Source organism: Capra hircus, chromosome 12, assembly GCF_001704415.2.
Source record: "Capra hircus breed San Clemente chromosome 12, ASM170441v1, whole genome shotgun sequence".
Taxonomy (NCBI): Eukaryota; Metazoa; Chordata; class Mammalia; order Artiodactyla; family Bovidae; genus Capra; species Capra hircus.
The window spans coordinates 2182811-2206176 of NC_030819.1; the positions used below are offsets into that span (position 1 = coordinate 2182811).

At 47.3% G+C, this 23366-nt stretch overlaps 1 protein-coding gene across 1 annotated transcript in view; it reads right to left on the minus strand.

The window, feature by feature from the left end:
- Positions 1-23366, minus strand: part of MYO16 (myosin XVI) — a 529091-nt gene that overhangs the window by 197215 nt on the left and 308510 nt on the right. Inside the window, 4 exon segments of the mRNA XM_018056366.1 lie at positions 1557-1698; positions 2866-2937; positions 3710-3827; positions 6471-6582. Of these exon segments, the coding sequence (XP_017911855.1) occupies positions 1557-1698; positions 2866-2937; positions 3710-3827; positions 6471-6582 (444 nt within the window).

Below are 23366 nucleotides of genomic sequence, written 5' to 3' on the forward strand. Positions count from 1 at the left end.
TTCATGAACTTTAACGAACTAAAAATACTGCAAATACAACCTTTCTATGCATTATACTTGTATTGAAACTCAGGTCTGGGTGAGTCATGGGAGGAACAGAGAAGAAGAAAAAAGGGGAGTTATGACTCAAATGAGAACACTGTCTTTTAGAAGTCACACTTCTGATACATTAATTTATCTCTAATTTTCCAATAATCCCTGTCCTTATTCATTCTCTTAGTAAATAAACATAGAGCTCAGACTTACATCATAAGTTTGCACATTGACACAGTAGCAGCACTCCCACTGAAAGGGAAATACAGTGTTTTCCAAGGTTTATGTTTTCCTATGTGTGCAGTCAAAAATCCAGACTTTGTGTCAGTTTTTCCAACTGTATAATCTAAGTCTCTATAAGATTTAAATGGCAAATGGAAATTTCCTTAAAGTTCTTACCTGCAGCGGGACTCAAATACATTAAGGGTTTCGATGTCAGCTTCAGCAGAACAGCCAACAACTGCACATAAGACGCATTTGGGTGTCTTAGCCTACTAGTATTATCCTGTGAATCGTCTTCATATTTAAAGGGAAATCACAAAATAACTGATAGTAAGAAATAATGACAAAACTCAGAGTCCTCACCACATCCAAGATTACGGATTATCTGCTTACAGTGACCCTCAGGTCACAGAACATATTTGGAACATGCTGATCAATGCTCTGGGTTTTTTAAAATGCGTATATTTTAGTAAAAATTTTAGTATGCCTTTGTCCTTGCAATCTTCTGAGATGCCTGCGTGTGTTTAAGAACTTTCCCATTAATACTCAGCCATGCTAATGTTTTCCGGGGACCCTCTAAAAGGAGTGGCTCTCAGGAGTTTGGTGAAGTCTGTATGGACAACAAAGAAACCCTCAGGACGCGGCATTCAAAGACCAGCAGATGTGTATAGACTCCTGGATGCAATTTCGCTTCCAGTGGCCTGCCCTGCCCAAGGTCATTATTAGTGATGAGAACACTAACAAAGCCTTCCATTGACAAGGTGCCAAGGGGATCTATCGTTTTTAGAAGACCAAACAGCCCCGAAAAGCTACTGCTTAAGGATGACTGAGGCCAGGAGTCAACGTGGTTACCATAGAGATGCTTCATCAAATAACCCCCCAAACAGGGAAGGAAACAGGAGGGATGACCGAGCTGAAACACAGCATCCAATCGGGTCTGAGAGACATGGGCGTCTCAAAAAATGGCAGGGCTTCAGACATGCCCGAACTGTCCTCTTCTCAGATGTACACATTTTTTCATACTTCTGGGTGCTCAAAAGGCCACGTATGCCTTCAGCCCAGAGAGAAGGCATTTGCGTCTCTATGCACCAGACATGATTGATTAATCCACCCAGGGGGCTGTGTGTGTGGGAGGAGGGACTCAAATCCCTTAAAAAATAGTCTCTGAAATCCTGAAAGTAGAATCACCTCACTAAAATGAAATGTTTTAGTGACTCTGGACGAGGAAGCATCGTTAAGAGCGTGCCTGGTTGAATCGCCCTGGCGGGAAGGATGCGTAAGCAGGCGTCCATCACACCTACCTGCCAGGCTCCTCGTCACCGCGGAGGCAACAGTTCACCGTGTTCACCAGGAAGCTGAACAGACGGCTGTACAGGGACTTGGCCAGAAGATCCCGGTGAAACTCAGCCATCACCACGGTGTGCCGCCTCGTGATCACCTCTCCTGGGAGAGCGAGGTGGGGAGACTGAGTGAGCGAGAGGCTATCCCTTGTCCAGAAGCCAGCAGAGCGGGGCTGTTTACCCCTCCACATCCGCTCACATCAGAAGATGCTACCCACATACTATGACTGACAAATGCAGCCCCTGCTAGTTATTACAAAAACACATAGCGGTGATTTTGAGAAAAAGAAAAAAAGAAAAAACCCAATGCAGGAGGGGTCCTCAAAACCAGCAGAGGCAGGCTGGTGAGGCAATGAGCCACAGCAAGCGGGAGAAGGACACTTGGGGAAGTCCCTCTCCGCACACTGAGCGCAGACCGACACCATGGAGACGCTCTCGGGAGGCGGGTGGTGTGTCCGAGTGTCCACTCGTCAAGTCACGCCTGACTCTACGTGTGGCCCCATGGACTGTAGCCCGCCAGGCTCCTCCATCCAGGGGATTTCCCAGGCAGGAATGCTGGAGTGAGTTGCCATCTTCTCCGGGGGATCTTCCCAACCCAGGGATCGAATCTGCATCTCTTGCGTCTTCCGCACTGGCGGGCAGTTTCTTTACCACTGAGCTACTCGGGAAGCCCGTGAGCTGGATGGCATCAGAGTCTAATTCCAAGCACACCATTTACTAGTGATTCGATGCTCAAGTTTGTCTAGCCTCTTCGAATCTTAGTTTTCTCATTCACTAAAGTGGAAAGAGGAGGGGATGGTTGGATGGCATCACCGACTGGATGGACGTGAGTTTGAGCGAACTCCCGGGAGTTGGTGATGGACAGGGAGGCCTGGTGTGCTACAGTCCATGGGGTCGCAGAGTCGGACGCGACTGAGCGATTGAACTGAAAATGGAAAGAGCTAAATCCATGCCTTAGCAATGTGTGCCAACTGAAAAATCCAGTGCTCATAGCACCTGCTACAGCCCCCTTCAGTTCACAAGTGCCCAGCAGGCAGCAGCTCTTGTTCTGTCTGATGAAGCGGAGGGAAAACGGTGCTTGCCAAGGAGGAGGGCAGGCTGCTACCACACACGCAGACACAGCCGATGTTTTAACTGAACAAATCCTCTTGGATTGATGATTTTATGTCTAAAATGACCCATTACCTATAAAAAGGCAGCTCATCAGAATGGTCTCTCAAAAGTGTAGAGATGTTCACAAAGGTGGAAGGCAAAGTACAGAAAAACTTACCCTTAAAATACTGGATGTCAGTGGTTAAAGCAGATGCCAGCTCATCCGGAGATACCTGTAGCATTCCAGCCACTGAAATTAAATCGGTAATGAAAGCATTAAGTTACATACATGCTGACAGTGAGAACATGGCATTGTATAGTTGAGAAGTGTGTACAGACCCATCAGAATATGTGTGTATCAAAGAAACTGAACTATCACTGTAATGGGCAAATGCAACTAGAGAAACAGCTTGATTAAAACATCAAAGAGTTCTTGGGGCTCCGGCATTAAGCTGCTGCAGGGTTTTCCCCCTCCTCACCCTTACTAACAGCCCGGGATGCTTTTTTCCCCAATTCCTGGCTAAATCACCTAGATATGGGGTGAAGATAACGGTAGTCACCACAACCATCATTATCTGGTTTTAAGGTTATTTTGAAAAAAAAAGCTGGGATTGACTCACGAGGCCACTTCAAAGGAGAGAGGTTTTTTGGCAAGATCTTTAAAGGGAAGTAATTATGTTCTGTTTAAATGTTTAGTTGATAGCATGCCCTCCAAATATACAGGGTAGAGGGATGGGGTGGAGAATATTCAGAACGATATAAATAAGCCCAATTACGTGCCAGAGCACCAACACTGTTACTCAGGCGGGCAGCGTGGGGACATCAACGTGCATCTTACTAATTCACACGACCAGAAAGACAAAAGCAGCAGGCTGATCTCTGTTTTCCCCACCACCCTCCCTGATTCCCACTCTGGCAGAAAGTGGGGGTAGCCCCCTGACTTTTCTGTACTGTGTCTCCATCTACTGGCCAGCCTGGAGAACTGCACGTCAAGGCATCGATGGTCCATGAATTCCACTGACCTTGTTCCAGGAGCTGGAGGTCAGACACCAGCGCGGGGTCGGCCTCGGAGACAGCGGTGAAGCCAACGTCCCCGAGGTGCAACACGGCTGCTAGAATCACGTATAGGTTCTCCACCTCCTACTCGGGTGACCAACAGAGAAGATAAAGGGTGTTGCTTAGGAAAAAAAGACGCAGAGACCGATCCTTTGGAAAACCTCCAAGTAGGTTAAAATAATGATGCACGGCTGTGATTTTTTTCCTACTCAGAATGTCCCACAAGGGAACCAACGATCAATGGTGAAAATGGGTACGCCCCATTTAGGGCAAGCAACGTTAACCTTAAAAATTCCCAACAAATTCCCGGTTTCCTAATTGGTAATTTGGGCAGGAAAAGCTCTGGCCGGAGAGAGTTTTTTCTAAGCACCAATTCTCATTTGCTTTATAGGCATAGACTGGACACAGTGTGGTCCCTGTGCCATCCGTGAATTTCGTCCTGAACTTCCAGCTTTCAGGACAAGGTAGTTTTATTATTAGCAGCTTTAAAATGAGCACATTGAAAAGGATAATCTGTTATTTTCAGGTATAATCCTCTATGACTGCAGTGTTACTTAGACATGTTTTTGGTAGCCTCCAAATCACAAATTAGGGCCTCAGTTTATTGATCTGTGCCTGTCTGAATAACATTTTCCAAGCTCCTTACGCTACCCGACATCTCCCTCTCCCGTTTTTTAAATAAATCCAGTGTGACAGCTCCCTCTCCCATTTTTAAATAAACCCAGTAACTCCTCCTTAAATTTCCCAGTGCCCCGAAAGAGACACACTCCTGGACACAGACACGGAGACTTTGTTCCATCACCACGGTTCTTGCAGTTCCGTGCCGTGATGGCGACAGGACGGTGAAAGCTGCCCTCAGGTGCGTGACAATGTGCTGATGCTAACAAGCTGCTCTGCGAGCAGGGGGCGGCGGCGCAAGCCCCCAGTCGTCTTGCTGGTGAGGGAGGGCTGGGGTCGGGGGACCACCTTCACGGTCAGGTCCCCTGGAACCACACTCAGGAGCTCTGACTCAAGGGTCTTGCCAGCCCAGAAGCACCTTTCTCCCAGTCTAACTGGATCTTTTCCTGCCTGGCACCATCTCAGTCACACGTGAGGATCAAGATGATCAGCGTTGGGTCTTGGTTTAATCGCATGAATTTCTTTAACCAAAAAGCTTGTTAAATGCCCTGTTTGGCCCCTCATGTGGAAGACATAGCCTGTGCGCCCTGCCTCTGAGGATCAGTCATGGGTTCCTACAGCCCCATTTCCAAGGAGCTGATATTTGGTGGAATGATTCCTTACCCGCCTCTCTATTCCAGTTTCCTATAAGTGAGCAGAGATTGCAGACACAAATGGAGGAAGGGAAGAGAAGAAACAACAGCTAAAAAAAAAAAAACCAGTAGCAAATGCGAAGACCAAAGAGTACAAGTGGTAGGAGTCCGGGAAAGAGAGAAACACAGGGATGGAACAGACGGAGCAGCGAAGAGCAAAGTGCCGTGCCGTGTGACTGCGCGTTTCTAGAGTTCCCGCCCCTGAATGCGGTGAGGCTGGAGTGGAGCCAAGGGCCCAGAGCTATCCACTGAGGGGGAGCCCCCGCCTCCCACCCCTCCCTTGCTGTCGCCCGGCAACCACTTCCACCCCTTGCTGCCCCATGAGCCAAGGGGAAAGACAGGGACCCAAATCGATCGATGTATATCGAGTAAAAAAAAATTAAATCTGTCACTAAGTCTTGGCTCACGACCTACAGGCATACCAGTTACCCATGCAGTCTTATGTTGATTGCTAATGAGGAACTAGCTGCCATTTAAAGTGACCCCATACTGAACATCGGGGACACAGAGATGATGCATAGGAAAAGGAGATTTGTGGGAATTTCCGAGGTCTTGGTGGCTCAGTGGTAAAGAATCTGCCTGCCAATGCAGGAGACACGGGCTCAATCTCTGGGCTGGAAAGATCCCCTGGAGGAGGAAATGGCCACCCACTCCAGGATTCTTGCCTGGAGAATCCCATGGACAAGAGAGCCTGAGGGACTACAGTCCATGGGGTCGCACAGAGTCGGACCCGACGGAAATGGCTGAGCACGCTTCACATCTCTTGTTCTCTAGACCTGTGTTATTCACTTCAGTGAACAGTAACCACGCAAGACAATGTCAGTTTAAGTTGATAAGAATTTTTTTTTTTAAGTTTAAAAAAAGTTAAACATCCACATCCTGAGTCTACATCAGCCTCCTCTACCACGCCTGGCAACCCCAAGTGGCCAGTGACTGCCATACTGTAGGTGAAACCTGGAACAGTCCTGGGATCACAGAAATTTCCATTGCGTAGCAGAGGGCTTAGGCACTTTAAATAGTATGTTTCAGCTTTGGAGGTATTTGATAATTCTTTAAGAATTAAAAAAAAAAAGCATAGTGTTCAAGAAGATAGTTTAATCGAGTGATTAGATTACTCTCCCAAGTGGTGCTTGGCAGCAGACAGCTCCTTCCGTCTGCCATGTTTCTCGACTCAGCCAGTGTGAAGTTCTTATCTGTTTCGCTCACGTGCTCCCTGTGGGAAAAGGTCTCAACCGCCTTCTTGAGGACGGCAGCCCATCTTCTCGGTACCCTGCGGCCCTGGGCGTAATGTTTGCTCACGTCTCTCTCCCACTAGCATGCAAGCTCCACGAGGCAGAGGAATGTTTTTGAATGAATAACTTTTACAAACTAGCAGAGGGCTGATTTCCTCAGTGGAATATTTAACCGCATGACTCACCAAGTTACTGAAGCCAATTACATTCAGAGCTTGTTTCAAAACAGCAAATTTCTCCCTGTTCAGGGAACGCTCTGCTGTTGATCTGTCTTCTCTAAGGGTCTGGTGCAAATACCTGTGAGGAGGAAAACCACACAGTTTTATGGCTTGGCTCGTCAACAAACCCCAGTGGTGAAGTCACTTCAGCCCTGTCTGGTCTCCAGAATAATGGACATCACCTAGACATTGTGTCCCTGTATTATTTATACGGCTTTGGTCCGTAAGAGCACATGCTGTTTCCGGAAGGAAGAAAGGAAGGTTCTTGTTGTACCAGAACGTATTTACACTGTTTCCCTTGGTTCTCACTTGAGTGGCTCCCCTCCTCAGAGAAGGTCGTGAATACTTTGTGTATTTCATGTAGAAATCTAGCAGATTCTACCGCATGCTTTGTAATTCGTATTTGCAGTCAAAATTTTAAATTGAGAGCAATCTACGATTTCTTCTCGTCAATATCTTTTAACTACAAGGTGGATGATTAATTCATAGATTTATTCCCCTTTCGTTCAAAAAGCACAAAAAGGACAAAAGAAGTTGACCGTGTTAGTCGGTCAGTCATGTCTGACTCTTTGCGACCCCATGGACTGTAGCCCGCCAGGCTCCTCTGTCCATGGGACTCTCCAGGCAAGAACACCGGAGTGAGTTGCCATTTCCTTCTCCAGGGGCTCTTCTCGACCCAGGGATCGAACCCAGTCCTCCCACATTGCAGGCAGACTCTTTACCGTCTGAGCCACCTGGATAGCCCTAAGCACAAAGGAATCGCCTACCAAATGCACAGCACTGACGCTTCAGGATACAGAGAGCTTATCCCTGGAGGCGCAAGAACAAGCACAGTGTGTCCACAGACAGAGACAAGAGAAAAAGCGCGGCTGTGATGCAGCATGGAAGCAGAACAACAGAGGAGGCCTTGGCCTGTTTGCAGGAGTGCAGAAAGGGAACCAGGGGGAAAGGCTGTGGGCCAGGACAAGGCTTCGGTTTCAAGAGCTGACGTTTGAGTAAGGATCGCCCGGGCAAACCCGAGATCCAAGATGATCCTCAGGATAACTGGCACTGTGTGCAAGGCACACGGGCAGGGTCACGTGTGGGGTGTGTGTGTTGGAAACTTGCACAGGTCTGCGCAGTCGGAGCCTCTGGTGAGAGGCGCAGAGGGCGATGAGGCCAGACAAGGAGCCCGAGCCCTGTGCGTCCTGCAGAAGTTTCCATGGTGGCATGGAAGTGGTGGCTGTCCCCAGGGTCTTGAAGCAAAGAAAGATTGGTGGTGCAGGAGGGATTTCCCCGCAGCCCAGTGAGGTGGCCTGGAATTAGCCCTTAGCAGTTGTAGTAGTTCAGTTGCTCAGTCGTGTGTGACTCTTTGCGACGTCACGGGCTGTAGCCCGCCAGGCTCCTCTGTCCATGGGATTCTCCAGGCAAGAATGCTGGAGTGAGTTGCCATTCCCTTCGCCAGGGGATCTTCCCAACCTGGATCTCCTGCATTGCAGGCAGATTCTTTACCGACTGAGCTATGAGGAAGGCCTGGGAAGAGATGAGGCAAAGAAATGAGCCGGCAGGTCTAGGGAGAGACCAACAGTGAAGAGAAGCAAAGGAGATGGAGAGGCAGGTGGGCGAGAGCAGGGCCGGCTGTTCACAGGGTCCGTGGCGGGTGGGAGGAGAGGCGTCAGTGACGCTTTGTAAGTTTCCGTCTGGGGAGGCAGGGTGGAGCAGGCCTCATTCAATCAAGGGGGGCTTCTCAAGAGGAGTGTGTTCTTGAGAGAGAAAGACAGAGTTTATCACAGCTGTGTTTGTTCACTTCGAACTACTTGCTAGAAGTTCATGTGGTGTTCCAGGAAATAATCGGCTACAAGGGTCTGAAATTCAGAAAAGTCGAGAAAATAAGCCCTGGAAGTCATCAACATGAAGACAGCTAAAATCACGGGAGTGGATGAGCGCCCTGGAAAGAAGACGCCCACATTTTACGGATGAAGACAGAGTTGGTGGAGAGGAGACTGCAGGGGCAAGGAGCGGGGGAGGTAGCAGGCAGGTGCAGACTCAGTCGGTGTGGACGAGGGGTCTGAAGGGCCTTCTTTGCCCTTGACCTTGGCTGGGATGGGGGTCAACGTGAAACAGCCCACTGGATGGGGTGGGGAGTGGGGAGACCTCAGGAGGCTTTTACAGTGAGGCAGAAGCACGTTAAGACTGGAGGAGACGCAAAGACGGAGAAGGAGGTGGAGGAGGAAGGAGAGGGTCTGGACTCGGAGCCCCTCGGCCCAGTGGAAGGACGCTGCCTTCCCCACATTTGGGTCGGGCGATGAATACCATCCGGTCACCAGACATCTCAGGGAGCAGAGGGACCCCTGCTCATGGCCTCAGTTTCTCTAGGACAGAACGTAGTTGAGGTTTAGATGATGAGGGAAAGTGGACTTGAGGCATGGACTGAGCATCTGAGCCACTGGCTGTGGACGAGGGACACTGTGGTCCAGCAGAGCTTCCAGGTGGCGCTAGGGGTAAAGAGCCCACCTGCCAGCGCAGGACACACAGGAGAGGCGGGCTCGACCCCTGGGTCGGGAAGATCCCCTGAGCAGGGAACGGCAGCCCACTCCAGTATTCTTGCCTGGGAAACCCATGGACAGAGGAGCCTGACGGGCTACAGTTCACAGGGCCACAGAGAGTCAGACACGACTGAAGTGACTCAGCAGGCATGAAGCCGAGCAGGGAGACACAGGAGGTTTAGTGAAGCAGCCGAGGACCCCGGGGAGCTGCTGGCCAGCTTCAGCAGGGCTCTCTCTTTCTCCGAGGACAGGCGAGCTGGGGGTTGGGGCCTTGGACCAAAAGGAAAAGGTCACGGACAACCGTGTTAGCAAGGGGTTGAGTTAGGATGGTGGGAGCCGTCTGGCCTAAAATTCACAAAATTCTAGGAAGCTGTAACCAGTCTTGACTCTCCTGTTCTTGCAGAAGTTTTCCATCCATCTTTGCTGGTGTCATCTTCTCTTTTCTCCTTGTAACATAGGCTAGAATTCCATTCAGAGTGGCTACTCGACATCTCGTAAAGGGCAGTTAGCTCTCATTAACATTACAGAGTCAGATGTGCAAAACACCAGGGTTCCTTTCCACATTCTTGCAAGTTAATCAGCTAATAAGCTCCACCTATGGAGAATTCAAATATTTCTTTAAACCTCAGCATCTCCCACTTTGTGTGTCTTTATGGTGGGAATTTACGGCAGCTCTGACCTACTCCATGAAGCAGTTAAATTCTGGGCAGAAGGAACCGCTGGAGTTAATCTGGGTAATTTACACAGGGCTATTAAGCCTGTAATGGCTCCTGAGAAACCAGATCAAAACTGGGGGTTTTCCAGGGCAGCTGACTGATGGCAGGAATGATGCGTGAGGACTGCGTTTTCCTTGATAATCAGAAAACTTGTTGCTATGAGGACGATGCAAAAAAAAAAAAAAAAAAAAACCTAGATTGATCTCGATGTCTTCTATACAAACTTTACCACCCTTCTACTTTTCAGTAAGGCCAAGGCTGATTTCACTAGAAATATAGACCTTTACTTAACAGCCAAACTCTATCTTAAAATGGGAAGGTTAGTATCAGGAAAATCAAAAAATTAAAAGTCTACATTTTAGACATTAAAAGTACTTTTTTTCCCTTTGAAATCATTTAATAATGAAACCGCACATAGGGCAGGAGTTTCAGCAAGCTCCAGGAGATGGTGATGGACAGGGAAGCCTGGTGTGCTGCCGTCCATGGGGTCGCAAAAGAAGTCGGCATGACTAAGTGAACAACAACGTCACATAGGACAGAAAAACCCTAGAAAAATACGCCTGGTAAAACACTGCAACCAAGAACACAGCAGAGCTCTATCTGACCCTTTCTGATGACATTTTAAACTTTTATTCCCTATAAAATGGAATAAAAGTAGGTTAAATGAGAAATTAGAAAAATTCATTTCTCCTTCATGATGACTTTATGTTAGTTAAATAAGACACTATGTGTGATCTGCTTTCTAAACTCAGATTGCAATGTACTCATAGAATAGGAGCATTTCCTGGAAAAAAAAAATGTATCTTGCATATGTGGAGGGCTTTGTCAGTGTGCTTGGTCATTAATGAAGCTCTTTAATAAGATATATAACTAAGTCAAACAAAATAAGGAACATTTTGAGAAATTACAACACACGCTATTAACCATGTAGAATATTTTAAACTGTAAAATATACTTGTCTGTTTGCCGATAGATAAAGTAATAAACAGATAAAGAGATCACAATTTTCACTTCCTGATCATTTTTCCCCCAGTGTGAATCACTTGAAGGTTAACAATCACATGTGTGTTTCCACGTGGTTTGAACACTTGAAAAGAGGCAAGAATGACTGTGGGCCACGGTTGGCTGACGTCCCTGCAGACGAGCCTCACTCCGTCGATGCTTTCCCCCCAGTCTCAACACCGTGGTTGAGACCCACCCGGACGAATCTGCGCAAGTGTTTCATCTGGTAGCTTCGGACTCTCTCACCTATTCATTGACGGTTCCACACGTCAACTACAGGTTGGCACGTGCCAAGGGCTTTGTCAGCAACTGGACAGTGACCACCAGGAGGGCATTTGCCATCTGCCTCTGCGGAGATCGGACCCTGCACTGCTGCAGCTGCGGACCTTCGACACCCCCGCGGGGAATTCAGGGTGGAGAGGGAGGCACTCTGTGCTCCAGGGAAACTGGTGGGAGGCATCTTCAGATGGATAGATGTTTCTGGGAACTGATTTCGTGATCCCAATCCCCGCATATCTCCTCAGATGTTGAAGCGCGCTGAATCCCTTTGTGGTGACATCAGCTCCTCGTGACTAGCAGAAAAGCTTTTGTAAAGTAGGCGCTTAATTGCATCGAGCTCCACCTGCACCGAAATCTCATATATGGACCTTCCCCAGTGCCTCTCTGGAGCAGCCTCTCAGAGAGAGCTGTGGTGCCCTCTCCCCAGCGGCAGTCCCCATTTTGCACCAAATAATAACTCACAGCTCACTCTGTGCATCGGTTCCAGTTGGCACACAATTCCCGGTTTTCAGATCTTGGAATATCAGCCTTCAGGGTCTCTCATGGCATCTTTTATGTCTTGAAAACCATGTTCTGACAGCTCAAAGAGGCTGCTTTTACCATCTCCTCCTAGCTCGTACAGAACTCGGGACAGTAACACTTGGCAACACGGAGACGTGTGGTCAGAAACATCAGCGACGCGTCATTTGTGGAACCAGCAACCGCTGCTGTCTTGTTTTCAAAAGGTCGACAGATCGGGGATGCTCCAGGTGTTGTTCCCCACAGAGCAGAAGATGGTAGCATGGAGGCTGGACCGTGTTAACAATAGGTGGGTTGATACTGCTTGATTAATTGGACTCAAAAGGAAAGGCAGTGAGAACTGAAAACACGTGTCAGACACTTCCCTGGAGGCTCCAGAAGCACTTCCATTCGTCTTCAGATTGATCCTGAAAGGCAAAGCTATCGCTGTGTCCATTTGTGATTCAAGGGAAGTGAAGCGCGTTTACGATGTCCAAGCCAGCACCTGGCTGCCGGACAGCACCCTCTGTGCCGACCCCTCTGTGTCTCTCAGCTCTCCTCTGAGGGGCTGGGAGGAGAGGGGAGGCTGAGCAGCACCACAAGGCACCTTCCTCAAGTTACAAAGTGGCTTGAAAACGTGGGGGAAGGAAAACGAGACGTGGAATTACTATTATACATGGATGGGTTTTAAACAGAATGCAAAGTCTCGCGAGGTTTTAAGATTCCATAGGATAGTTTATGATTATTCGATTCTGTCTCAACTCTATACGTGTATTACAGGCACAAAACGGAGTAGCTAAGCAGGACCCCACGGGACCTTCCAGGGACAGACGCCCCTGAACCTGCCTCTTGTTTGTGGGCAAGTCTTCCCCAAATTCCAAAGAATAAACTTAATCAGAGAAATGAGAAAATGCAGGAACAGAGGAAAACAGTCAAGTAAGACAAAATTCTAATAGCTTGATCGTTATGCAAAGAGTGCCTAAGAACTGATGCCTTCGAACTGTGGCGCTGGAGAAGACTCTTGAGAGGCCCTTGGACAGCAAAGATCAAACCAGGCAATCTTAAAGGAAATCAACCCCAAAAAATTATTGGGATGACTGATGCTAGAGTTGAAGCTCCAGTATTTTGATCACCTGATGTGAAGAGTGGACTCATTGGAAAAGACCATGATGCTGGGAAAGATTGAGGGCAGGAGGAGAAGGGGGCAACAGGGGATGAGATGGGCTGGATGGGATCACCGACTCAACAGACGTGAGTTTGAGCTACTCCAGCAGATAGTGAAGGACAAGGAAGTCTGGCATGCTGCAGTCCATGGGATTGAGAAGAGTTGGTTGGACACGACTTAGCGACTGAACACAATAATCATTAAACAATGATTAATGATTAAACAAAGCCAAGGACCTTTAGTTCCTCCTCAAGAGCTACAGACACTATTCTGTAGCCATGTCCTTGAGCTGTTTTGCAGATAGTGAAACCCCCACCAGTTGGGAGAAGTAAACTATATTTTGCCCTCAACAGCTATATTCTATTCTATATATAGACCCCAGAAGGGCTGGAACCAGAAGGTTGCTGATGTTGGCTCCTGATGATGGTTGCTTCACCACCAACCAATCAGAAGACTGTCTGTGAGCTGATCACACACTCTGCAGCCCTCTAGCTCATTCAGTCTTCAAAAGCTGATCCCTGGCAGTCACTGGGGAATTTGGATCTAGTGAGCTTTAGTTGCCTGGACGCTAATGGAATATAGCGATGCCTATTTCAGTCACGTGCCTGCGACTGGATGAACTCATTTATTAGTTTCAAGAAAAGAGTTCTGTTTGTTTGGGGCAGGTTCCTTGGGTATCTCCCTTCTCCGTTGTTGCTTTTTATATAAAGCATGATGGTGATTTATTCTGAACAACTAAGTTTATAAATCTCATTTTTAAAGACCAGGATGAGAAAAGCACATCTGTACCAAAGAAACAAATGACTTTGTTTTCACTCACATTAAAAATAATAGCCAACCAGGTGAATAGGTGTTACAGCTGGAAGGTACAAAATCCCACTCGGCTTTGAAAACCTTTTCTTGAAGGTTTTCATTACAAGTTAAATTTAAGATAAGCCAGTAACAAGAAATGTTGACTTGTGCTATTTCTAATCACCTGTTCCCTCGTTCCGACCTGTTGATTGTCATGACAATGAACAGTATTCCAGGAACACGTCTTCTAAGGCGGGTCAAAAATCTTGTTTGTGTCTGTGGTGTGTAAATGCCTGTGAGTGTGTGAGTGAAGGGTGTGTATGTGTGTGTATTGATAACTTATGCTTTGCCATAAAGGAACACAGATTCTGGAAGACATTTCCTATGGGTAGAGGGGCAAATGCAAATCGCTAATCCCCCGGTATATGGCACCACTGAGACAAGGGGGCAGTGGTTTGATCTGAGTATCAAACAATGACCTTTGGCAGAAGAAGCAGAACTTCAAGGGCGTGGTACCCCCCGGGGCACCTGCACCTCCTTTCTCAGAGCCCAGCCTGACACAGCGCACCGTACCCTTGCAGCTGGTGGATGAACAGTCCTGCAGATGTGATGTGTGGCGTGGCCCATCAGTCAGCCAAGGCACACTATACGCATCCGAGCTCTAAGACGCTGAACCTTAATAGTTATCCCCACAAAAAAAGAAATGATGGTTATGGGAGGTGACGGAGGTGTCAGCTAGCACTACAGCCACATCATATTTCAATGTATAAATGTATCAAACCAGCACATTGTCCAGCGTCAACCTACACGGTGGCGCCAGTCTCTCAGCCGTGCCTGGCTCCTTGCAGCCCCATGCACTGTAGCCTGCCAGGCTCCTCTGTCCACGGGATTCTCCAGCCAAGAACACTGGAGTGGACTGCCACTTCCTTCTCCAGGGGACTTTCCTGACCGAGGGATCGGACCCGGGTCTCCTACCCGTCAGGCAGATTCTTCACTGCCTGAGCCATGAGGGAAGCCCAAGCTCACCACACAATGCTGTATGTCAATTACATCTCAAAACTTAACTGACTTGATTTAAAAACACAAGAACAAACAGAAGCAGCCACCCTGGCCGTGCTCATCCGAGCTCCTGGTTCTGCAGACGGGAGACGGCTCTTCTGCACCTGCAGGGGTGCCCAGCACACAGGCCTCCAGTGGAAACACTGTAACGCGGGTCCCTCCTTCAGACCACGTGCCTGCCCCTTCGCCGGGTCTGGGCTCACAGACCACAGAAGGTGTTTGATCTGCCGCATAAACAACAGAAGAACAATGTCTTCTGACCGTGGGCAAAGTTGCCTTCTACTTGGGGAAGTTTAATATGTAAGCAGAAACCAGATAAGGCCCAAACCAGACAGTCGGCATCAACAAAGACAGCCCTGTTTACCAGCTGATGGAGGAAGACGGCAGCGCGTTCCTTCCTGCTCACCCACCCCCACCCCACTCCTCAAAGGAAATTCTTTTCTTGACTGTTTTAAAACTATCTGGAAAGTATTAACCAATTTTAAATCCCCCCTCCATGGAATATGAATAAGATTTTTTTTTTATTAACCGCAGGTTCAGATCCGTAAATCTCCCCCAACGAAAATGTTAATATATTAGCCACAAACTGTTTTGTTTGGAGAAAGGAAACTCTGCCCGTGGTCCTAGGAGAAGAACAGTATCCGTATAATAAATTACGCATTCAGAATGACTTCGGGTCTTGTGACATTCCCAGAATAGTTTGTCCATATTTTTCTCATCAGTCAGAATATTTCTGCAAAACATCTGGTGGGACAAACTCTAAACTCTCACCATCTTTCCAACGGCGGGGGTTAGGGGGGCGGTTGGTGTGTCTCATAAAGTCGTTTAGTTCTTGAACACGGAGGTGGAGGCACAAGAACAGAGCAGCTGCCTCCAGCACAAAGGGTCCAGGACACGGATCTGGGGGTTGAACCCCAGGCTGCACTCTGTCCCCAGCCCTGTGTCTGGAGGGGACTCCTTCCTGCCAGCAGAAGGGGCGTCCTTTCCTCCTCGCAGAGACATAGAGGACCAGCAGTGATTACAGCGATAACTCAGTAAAATGGGAAGAGAGGGAAGTTTTCGCTCAGAGCTGGTGTCAGGGTCTGGCCTTTATGAACCTGTTTAACTCGCCAAGGCCCAGGGGGGCTTCCATACTTCCCCCAGGTCCAGGTCACAGCAGACCAGCTCAGGTTCTGCACGTGGGGAGGGGCAGCAGGTACGTCTGTATTCATCTGGCTCGCTTTAGGCTGAGCAGGTGCAGAGGTCCTCCTCGGGAAATCTCACCAAAAAGCTTTGTATAGGGTCATATCCACAACTCTGTGGTGAAGGATAACTCAGACCTAACCCGGGGTTTGAAATCCTGCCTGAGGTTGACACCTGCATGGAAACGCCGGTCACCTGTGCCAGAAGGTGACACTCCCGCTCATGACCGTGTAGGGACGGTTACTGCTGGGGCAGGGCTTCCAGTTCTGGGGCCCGCCGTGGACTCACACGGGTGTTTGTGCAAGTGACCCATGTGACAGGGCGACGCTGCTGGCTGCTGTGGTTCAGTCGCTCAGTCGTGTCCAGCTCTTTGCGATCCCACAGACTGCAGCTCGCCAGGCTTCCCTGTCCTTCACCATCTCCCAGACTTTGGTCAAACTCATGTCCATCGAGTCGGTGATGCCCTCCAACCATCTCATCCTCTGTCGTCCCCTTCTCCTCCCGCCTTCACTCTTTCCCAGCATCAGGGTTTTCTCCAATCAGTCAGTTCTTCGCATCAGGTGGCCAAAGTATTGGAGCCTCAGCTTCAGCACCAGTCCTGCCAATGAATATTCAGGACTGATCTCCTTTAGGATGGACTGGTTGGATCTCCTTGCAGTCCATGGGAAGAGTCTTCTCCAGCATCACAATTCTAAAGCATCAGTTCTTTGGCATTCAGCCTTCCTTATGGTCCAACTCTCAAATGCATACATGACCACTGTAAAACCACGCTGCTGCTGCTGCTAAGTCGCTTCAGTCGTGTCCGACTCTGTGCAACCCCATAGACGGCAGCTCACCAGGCTCCCCCGTCCCTGGGATTCTCCAGGCAAGAACACTGGAGTGGGTTTGCCATTTCCTTCTCCAATGCATGAAAGTGAAAAGTCAAAGTGAAGTCGCTCAGTCATGTCCAACTCCTAGCGACCCCGTGGACTGCAGCCCACCAGGCTCCTCCGTCCATGGGATTTTCCAGGCAAGAGGACTGGAGTGGGGTGCCATTTCCTTCTCCAGTGCATGAAAGTGAAAAGTGAAGTTGCTCAGTCGTGTCTGACTCTGAGCGACCCCATGGACTGCAGCCCACCAGGCTCCTCTGTCCATGGTGTTCTCCAGGCAAGAGTACTGGAGTGGGGTGCCAGTGCCTTCTCCATGTAAAAACCATAGCTTTGACTATAAGGACCTTTGTCAGCAGAGACCACCAAAGGTGAGTCTTTGAATCCCACCAGGGGGAGCATGCCAAGGAGCCGCCCCTCTGGACTGAAGAGCCTGGGTATACAGGCGAGTCCCCCATCAGGTCAACCTTCCCTAGTCTTACTGGCATCATGGCAACGCTCTGCTCAGCTGAAACTTTTCCCTAATAACTAAGCCTCGTGCCTATTTTCCAGCCTCCCCACAACACCGCTCTGCCCCCAGCCCCTCACTCTGTCCTGTTCCTGGGGCCCCCACTGGAGCTGGCCGCCAGGCACCTTGACATTGACCATCTGCGCTTGGGAGCAGACACCCAGATTCTCTTCCAGCTGCACCCAGGTGCCCAGGAAGATTCATCGAACAAAAAGGCTGACCCTTCCAAAGGTGAGAGGGGTCTCCTCGCCTCACTGTCTTCTATCTCTTGAAGATGGAGATAGAAGTATCTTCTCCTTCTTACAGACCAGATCCGAAACATCAGCTTTTTCTTGGGTCTCGAGCCTGAGTGCTTTTGCCCTGGAGCTCAAGCCACTGTCTCTTCTGGGGCTTTAGCTCAGCCTCGGCAGCGCGGGGGACTTCTCAGCCTCCATATCTGCGTGAAATCAATCATGTCTATATATATGAGCTTCCCTGGGCTCAGCAATAAAGAATCCACTGCCAAAGCAGGAGACGTGGGTTTGATTCCTAGGGCGGGAAGATCTTCTGGAGAAGGAAATGGCAGCCCATTCCAGGACTTCTGCCTGGGGAATCCCGTGGACAGAGGAGCCTGGCAGGCTACAGTCCACGGGGTTGCAAAAGACTCAGACACCACTCAGTGACAAAACAACAGATATGTATATGTGTGTGTATATATGTGTATGTACGTATACACACACACACGTATATGCATGTCTATTACACACACACACACATAATATACACAGAGAAATTTATTCTCCTCACTTTACTTATTCACACATTAACACACCTAAATAGTAAACAGTTTTCATTTAACATCTACAACTTACAGGTCATCAATTTGACTCTTTTTGGATAGAGATCATGACACCCATGTTCCTGATGTAGATTCTTCTAAAGCCTCAATCAGTGCTAACTGGGAGACTGTTTCCACACACACCTGAACATTTCCAATGTGTCTCTGGGTTTTCAGATACCCCTGCTTGGCTCTGTTCATACCTGCTAGGTTTCCAACATGCCTGTGAGAGGCCATAGGTAACTGGTTGATACAGAAGCAGTGAACAGAAACTCCACTTTTTTGTTTGATTAGAGCTTGGCAAAAGAAAGAGAAAAATAGACGCCGTAAAACTCAATCCTTCTTTCATCAGAAAAAACCAAACCAAAGAAAACCCCAGTGATGCTACAGTGAAGAGTTTCTTCGGGTAATGTTCTAGTGAAAAGGAGCTTAGGGTAAGGAACAAAGATGCAAGTACATGATCAGAGGTGATGCGTCTGCTTTAAATTCTGTAAGGAAGGGCAGAAGGGAGGTATAAGGAAATGGATGGGAGGGGAGAGGGAGAAAACGGAACATTTCTAAACAGGAGAAGAGTTCACTTCATCAGTTCGCTGGCCTTTCTGGACAACGTAAGTAGACAAACAGCACCCTTTCTGGAAAGCAGTGCACGTCCAGAGCAGGCAGAAAGACACCCATCCCGTGGGCAGAAGCTCCCTGCCCTGGCGTCAGAACAGCATCGAAGCTGGAAGGTCTCTGTCATGTGAATGAGAAACACCAGCCTCAGCCTTCCTTTTCAGCAAGCTGGGATTTTTGTAAAGAAGTTAAAATGAGTACGGTCAAAATACGCTACGTCCGTAACTTTCATGAAGATTTTTAAAATAAAGTTCAGGAAAATCTCAACCACAATACCTTATTAAAACGCAGGTAATGCATTAAAAAGTAATCTTGCCCAAGGTTAAGTGTGCAACCAGAAGATTTCAGAAATGAAATATTAGAACTGCTTATCCCAGGAGAGATTCATAAATTAAGCTAAATATCCCGGTTTTTCTTTCTGATAAATATCAATTCTCATTGAAAAGCTAAATAAAATTGTTCACACACACAAATACTCCTGTACTCATAACTGACCCTAATGATGCCGAGAAAAAGGGGATGGCAAACGAGCTGTCCAGTCCTAACCCTACTATTCTATCGTACTTTTTTGCTCTTAGCTTTGAATATTTTCTAGCAAAATACTTCTGCTGAACCTGTCCTTGTGATTACAAATGTTCCACATATTTTCAATAAGAGAATATATTATATAAAAATACAGTATAATATTCTATCACGGAATTTAAAAAGTCAGAGCCAAGATCATCTAAAGGGAAAATGATTGGAATTAAGTCCTTAGCACTCAACATGAAATGTTAACATATTCTCAGTTCAGTTCAAAACTTCTTTGAACTGCTCCAGTATTTCCACCTGAATGCTAAACTTGAACTACTTATTAGTGACAACGAAACACTATTCCCGAAACAACCAAGTGCTTGGATTAAGTCCAGATAAGTGATCGCTGTGAGCTCCCCAGGGTTGCTCTGTGTTTTTAGGTCAAAATCCTTCTATGTGAGAAAAGAACATTTGCAGAAAAGGCCCAGGCATGTTGCCTAACTGCCATTATTCCCTGACACTTAAAAATTAACTGAAAGTCAAAAGTGCTGAAAACATTATTATTGAAGGTGCAAATGACGTGCTTTATCTCTTCATCTCCAGGTGCAATAGCCTAACTGTGACATGTCAATACGAGAAATCCAGGAAGTTATACAAGAATACTAAAAAGCCACCGGTTATGCCGAGAGGTGTAGAATCAGTTAAAAAAAAAAAAAAAAAAAAGTTTAAAACTAGTTTTTCCAAAGATGGAGGCTGGAAGCTTGAAAACCAGCAGGCGTGGCCGTTTTGGCCATCACGCGCTCATCCACCTAGAGCAACAGTTCACATCCCCCTTCAACCCGCCTCTCCAGCACTGAAGACATGAAATGAGGCTGTGGCCCAGCAGAAATCAGGCCCCTCTTCTGCTATTACCACGGCCATCACTGTAGAATCATTCCTTGTAGAAATAATTGGATAGTTTTCTAAACCAGTTCTACTCTTGAAAATGTTAATAAGTAACACTTTAAAGAGAAATATGATGAAGCGCAGATACACCTTCCCTACCAGACTTACTTTAAATTTTCTTATGTACAAAACTGCACATTTCCTTAGAAATAGATTTAAATGGATTTGGGGTACTGTGGATTCTTTAAACATTCTGGAAACATTCTAAACATTCTCTGGTATCTTCTTGCTGCCCAATCTGCTGCTTCTAACAACTTTAGTTTTTATATTTCAGATGTGAAATATAAATAGAGTTAACCCTTCAAGGAGTTAACCCTAATTCTCAAGTTTTCTTGAAAATAAAAGGCTCTGAAACCAAGATTTAAATCAGTAGGTCTTTCCTTTTGATTTGTTAGAAGACATACAACTTAAAATTGGGCGGGGGGGCGGGGCGGGGGGCGGGGAAGGTAAGGCAGAATTAAATTACGGTTTCCCAGGTGGCTCAGTGGTAAAGAACCCGCCTGCTAGTGCAGGAGATGCGTGTTTAATCCCTGGGTCAGGAAGATCCCTGGAGAAGGAAATGGCAACCCACTCTAGCATTTCTTGCCTGGGAAAGTCCATGGATACAGCAGCCTGGCGGGCTGCAGTCCATGGGACTGTAAAGGAGTCAGACACAACTTAGTGACTAAACAACAGCAGAGTTAACTTACACAAATTAACTAATAAAAGTTAGAAACCGCAGTTGTCATTATTTGAAAACAGGAGCGTGATCACGGCCTATTTCCCTGCAGTGATGAGTTTGGGAAAGCTCTATTTGAAAATCAGGTGGCATGGCCTCCTTCGTTCTTTCTTCTTTCTTTCTCGTTTTCCTCCCTTCTCCAGGAAGGAGGTTCCTGTCCCAAGCACAGCGGTAACAGAGGAGGTGGAGGACAAAGGAGAAAGCATCCAGGATTATGTTTCATCTGTTCTGTGCTTTGTTTTGCTTTCTCTGGCTTCTAACCTTAATCAGCTGATTTGCTCACAGCTCTAAATTTCCTTCTCACTTCCCACTAATCTCCGTTTTCAGATAAGAAATCTCTTCCTGCTGAAATTGAAAAGCTTCCACTAAATGGAATCAATCACACTATCAGCCAAAGAGAAATCAAGATCCATTTGAAAAGGTCAGATAAAAGTAGGACGTTTACAGTGTTGATGATGCTACATTTAAACAGCTGCACTGCATGCTTATAATGACCTAGTTCAGGAAATTGCTGTGAAGTTTAATGATATGTTACTAAGTTACTTTGCACTTCAGCAACCTCCGTATATTGTGATGTGAGCCTGGTAAATAATATTCTGGTAGCTAAAGCAGAAATTTAAAGGCAACATTTTATCAACCGTAATTTAATTTGCCCAACATCTGGTGCTAAAAGGGCGGTGCTTACGTTTGGACAACAGGTACTCATAAAAATGTGCATATACTTTTTCTTTGGGGGCCAAAATTTCATTTCTTTCACTAGATGAACATTTTTATCATCACAGCAAATAAGCTGAGCTTTGTTTATGCATCAATTTATTCTCTGTTATCTTCAGATGTTTGAATTAATACCAATAATGCTTTCTTAGGCTTCCCAGGTGGCACAGTGGTAAAGAATCCACCTGGCAATGTAGCAGACGAGGGTTTGATCCCTGGGTTGGGGAAGATCCCCTGAGAAGGAACTGGCAACCCTCTCCAGAATTCTTGCCTGCAGAATCCCACGGACAGAGGAGCCTGGCGGGCTACAGTCCGTGGGGTCGCAAGAGTTGGACTGGACTTAGTGACTAAACCACCACCAGTGGTTAATTACTAAGTCTGGGAGGCAAGCCAGTATTTGAAAAGGTGAACATTTTGGTGTTTTGAATCGTGAAATACCCCTTCATGTTTCAATCAACAATCGGCTTGATCAGAAGTCTCAGTGTGCACTTCAATTAGCAACAGGATCAAATGTGAACAGTTCTGAAAACGCACTTTCTCAGCCTACTGTCTAAGAGGCTTTATCATCTCGTTAAAAAAAAAAAACCTCGTCTAAGGGAAGTGAACTTTGAAGTACTGCAGACACTCAGAGGAAATGTGCTTGTAACAGCAATTCTATGATGCAAGACAAAGAAAAATTGTCAAATAATAGAGTTACTGTTCGAAACAATAATGAAGGATTAAAAAAAAAACCCTCTAATCAAAGATGAGGTAAAACAAAGCACTTTTCATGAAATACAGGCCTCTTAGCCACACTGGTGTTCCTTGAGAGTGAGGAACTGATTATTCTACAGATTCAAAACACAGTCTATTGATGCCAGTTAGTCCACAAAACAGATTACTGCATTTATGCATAATTAAAGTGACTTCAAGATATGAAGGAAAATTCAACGTTAGTTGAACAAAAGTAATTTGCTCTGAGACAAGGAAGAAAGTACGTTTATGGTACCCAGGGCAGTGAAACATGGTATGCTAATTTGGAATTCATTAGAACTTTCGTGGCTACAGTGAGCTTTTCATGTCAATATCTACAGGAAGGGGGTTTCAATTCAGTCAATGTTTGGGAGACATCTTTTAAGAAAATAAAAGGGCAAATCCATATGGCTGTCCATTTTCCGGCTCCTTCATCTGTGGCTCAGTCTTTCCAAGGGGCTCTTCTGAACACGGGACAGAATTCTTCTCTGCAGATGCTTTCCAAAGAGGGAGGGGCAGGCGGCCACTGTCTGTCTGTCTTCGGGTCCCGTCTCCTCCTACACCTCCGGGGACCTCCCCGTTCTGGCTGCCATGTTCCTGAGATGGGTTCACTCCTGCAGATCCCGCAGACCCACTTCTGCAGCCGACCCCCAGCCCAGAGCCCGTGCTCTGGGGAAGCTGTGTCTGTGCCGAGCATCTCCAGCCATGGCCCCCACCGAGGCCGCAGGACGGTCCTGCATCCTGGGAGGGGGCTCGAGGTTAGTAGAAGACACAGCCAGTGATCCTTCCTGGGAACAACTCTCTTCTGTGTAACGCAGGTCAAAATGTGAGTGCATGCCTGCTACGTCACTTCAGTCATGCCCGACTCTTTGCAATCCCATAGACCACAGCCCACCAGCCTCCTCTGTCCATGGGGTTCTCCAGGCAAGAGTACTGGAGTGGGTTGCCGTGCCCTCCTCCAGGGGATCTTCCTGACCCAGAGACCGAACTGGCATCTCTTACGTCTCCTGCCTTGGCGGGTGGGTTCTTTACCCCTAGCGACACCCGGGAAGCCCTACAGATCAAAATACTTGAGTTTATTTCATTTTTAAAGAATTCACTGTGAAGAACACCTCGATAAGCTATCAGATTTATACCCAGTACACCTCAGCCTCTTGTACACCTCAGCCTCTTGTACACCTCAGCCTCTTGTATACCTCAGTCACGTGGAAATGTGTGCG